The sequence below is a fragment of the Poecilia latipinna genome, unplaced genomic scaffold, assembly GCF_001443285.1.
Source record: "Poecilia latipinna isolate Pla-1442-1.1 unplaced genomic scaffold, P_latipinna-1.0 Scaffold5604, whole genome shotgun sequence".
Taxonomy (NCBI): Eukaryota; Metazoa; Chordata; class Actinopteri; order Cyprinodontiformes; family Poeciliidae; genus Poecilia; species Poecilia latipinna.
Window position 1 is genome coordinate 6,615 of NW_015118220.1, and position 3,014 is coordinate 9,628.

At 37.0% G+C, this 3,014-nt stretch overlaps 1 protein-coding gene across 1 annotated transcript in view; it reads left to right on the plus strand.

Moving 5' to 3' along the window:
* The window catches only part of LOC106943640 (general transcription factor IIH subunit 2-like), a 9,399-nt gene extending 6,604 nt beyond the window's left edge, over nt 1–2,795 (plus strand). The window contains exons 4-6 of the mRNA XM_015026954.1: nt 1,332–1,437; nt 1,514–1,604; nt 2,221–2,795. Of these exons, the coding sequence (XP_014882440.1) occupies nt 1,332–1,437; nt 1,514–1,604; nt 2,221–2,427 (404 nt within the window). The 3' untranslated portion in view covers nt 2,428–2,795. The remainder of the gene's footprint in view (nt 1–1,331; nt 1,438–1,513; nt 1,605–2,220) is intronic.
* The last annotated feature ends 219 nt before the right edge of the window (nt 2,796–3,014 follow it).

Here is a 3,014-nt window from a genome sequence, read left to right on the forward strand (position 1 = left end):
TAGTGTGCTGCGGCACAGTGGTTGAAAAACACTGTTTTAAGGAAGACAAATTTAATCTTAAACTGTGCTAAGACAATTTGTTACAAAAAAATCTGTCAACATAGGAATTAAGAAATGGAAATAATTTCCTAAGAACATCAGAGATTTAAATGGCACACTTGGAAGTAATTACATAATAAAATAAACTCAGTAATTTCCATTTACATGATTTGTTGTTTTTCTTTTTCTTTCTACCAAAAATTGGATTATAAAAGTCTTCAGTCTGGTGCATTGACATCAACTAGCCCTTTTTTTGAAGGACAATTTTGTTTACGGAGACTTCATAATTAACTTATTTGTTGTATCTGTTGTTGTTCGTTTATTTTGGATAATTAAAATGTTTTTCAACTCCAGTGTTAAATGTTAATCAGATATGACAGTTTATTGATCTTTGAGAATGAAAAGATCTCAAAGATCTTGCATTATTATGCCATTAGCATTATTTGACTTGAAAATGGTCTCAAAACGACCTTTATTGTAATAACTTCTAGGACAATTTACTGTCCAGCAAAATTTGTTATTGTGAAAGGCCTACTATAGTAATCTTCTATTTCATAACAAATAAATAACTCTGGTCTAAATATCTGAGGTTCAGATGGATCACACCTTTAATGTGACTGAAGGGACATATGAGCAGTGTTTTTCTTGTTTTGTTTTGGGGTTTTTTAGCAAGCTTTTAATTTATCTCTGACAATGTACAGTCCCCACAATGTATAAAGAGCAGCCTGTAAAGCTAAGTCAAATATTCCTAGGAGACAATGAAGGCTGGTCACAGGAACAGCTTAGATTGGAACAAATATTAGCTAATTATAGAAGTACAATGCATTCAGTCTCTCAGCTAGTCATTTGTTTGATGTGGCCTGATTTTCTAATGAAACAAAGTGTTTCAGGAGCCAATAACATGTTCTGGTAAAGATGTAAATAAATTACAGATTAGCTGTTTCTCTTCTGAAGCAGCAGAGGTAGCCAGGTGAAACTTTTTCAATGAAATTGTGTTACTAAGATAGAAATGGTGATGTTCAGTTGTTCACAGTAGCTAGATAGACTGCTTCTTGTCTGGGATTCAAGTTTCCAATGAATCCAAGGCAGAAACACTTTAATATTGTTCAGCTCACTATGTGTTTATTGCACATCACATTGTCCTTCCAACAGTTTACATGTTTTCCTAATATTGTGCATCACCAAAGAAAATAAATGGTTTGTTGTGTGGGTTTCTCCTGCTCCCTCCGCCAGCGCTCAGTCTATGCTGTGCCGGTTAAACCTGCTGATCCTTTATTTTGTTTTTCCAACAGGAAATCCAAAGAAGCACATTGCTGCTCTGAAGAAAGCAGTTGACAGCTCATGTGTCGGAGAGCCTTCGCTGTACAACTCTCTCAGCCTGGCTATACAGACCCTCAAGTGGGTTCACCACAGATGCTGTTCCACAGAGGCTTTTTGAGTGAAACAGCAACACTTAGATTCTCTCTCTCTAAAGGCACATGCCTGGACACACCAGCAGAGAAATCCTCATCATCCTCAGCAGCCTGACCACATGTGACCCAGCTAACATCTATGAGCTAATCAAGGTGAAGACATGTTTAATCACAGGCTTCTAATCCCAGGCTGGTAATTAGAAGAGTTATTCAGATAACTCTTCTAATGTGCACAGGCACATAACTGTCTAAGCACAACACCCTGAGGCAATCCTGTGTTGATGGACTTACTCTCTGAAAGGGTATAGTCGACTCTGGTACAGTATACTGGCCAGTGAAAAAAGTTCAGTTGATTGTGAGAAAAAATGAAGCTAACAGTATACCTCAATTTGGGATACGTGCAGACGAGGCTGAAATCATTAAAAAAAATCAGTAAAGTCAGTGTTCATAATGTTATAATGTAGTTCCATTTGTCAAGAAGGCATTCATTGTTGTAAGGAAAGTGTTTTTTTTTTTGATGATATATCTGACTATTTCACAGTGATGGAAATGAAACCACCTTAAAAGCATATTTTGTTTGATTTGACTGTTTAAAGTAATTTAAGAACTGGCTCTTAACTTGTGCTGAGGTTCACATACTGTTTTATCATCACTTTCTTTTGCTAAACTGTTTTATCTGAACAAAACTTTTTTGTTTTGTAATGTTCTCTGTTTCTCCAACTTGTTTGGCAGCAAGGAGCACAAATTGCATGTTTTCCTTTGCTTTCAGACTCTGAAGTCTCTTAAGGTGCGAGTGTCAGTAATTGGGCTCTCAGCGGAAGTCCGAGTGTGCACGGTTCTGACCAGAGAGACGGGTGGATCCTACCATGTTATCCTAGATGAAAGTCACTTCAAAGAGCTGCTCATGTATCATGTCAAGCCTCCGCCAGCAAGCTTCTCATCGGAAAGCTCTTTAATACGAATGGGTCAGTATTAAAATGTTTGACATTCATATTCTCCAAGATAACCAGAATTGCAACATATGATGATAAAAGCTGAGTTTCCTCTCCCGAAAGAGATGTTTGGGTTCTTGAAATGTTGCCGTTTCCTTCAGGTTATGTCACAGATTAAAAGTATTCCGGCAGTGGATGGGGAATCAGGGTTTCCCCCAGAAAACTTGCCAAGCCCGGTGTTTGGGGCGCCAAGGTGGTCCACCTGTGGTCCACTGGGGTTTTATGTTAAAAGCTGTTAAGTTGACAAGAAATGCAAAAATATTACTGGTTAGCTAACTATATGTTACAGGAAGACATAGCCAGTGACATGCTATTTAAACCCACAACTATAGAATCTTAAGAACAACAAATAAAAAATAAAAAAAAAACATTTAAAGTGAATATCAATTATTTGCACTTCTGTTTAATCCAAATTAAGTCAGCAGCTCTGTAAGACCCCCCCCAGGCCTTCAGGGGCCCCATAAACACTAATATTTTAACACAGAACACAGATGGACAAATTTGTTTATTGAGAATATCAATTCTACTAAATTTGATTTAATGGTTTTAGCATACATAAATTAAAAGATTT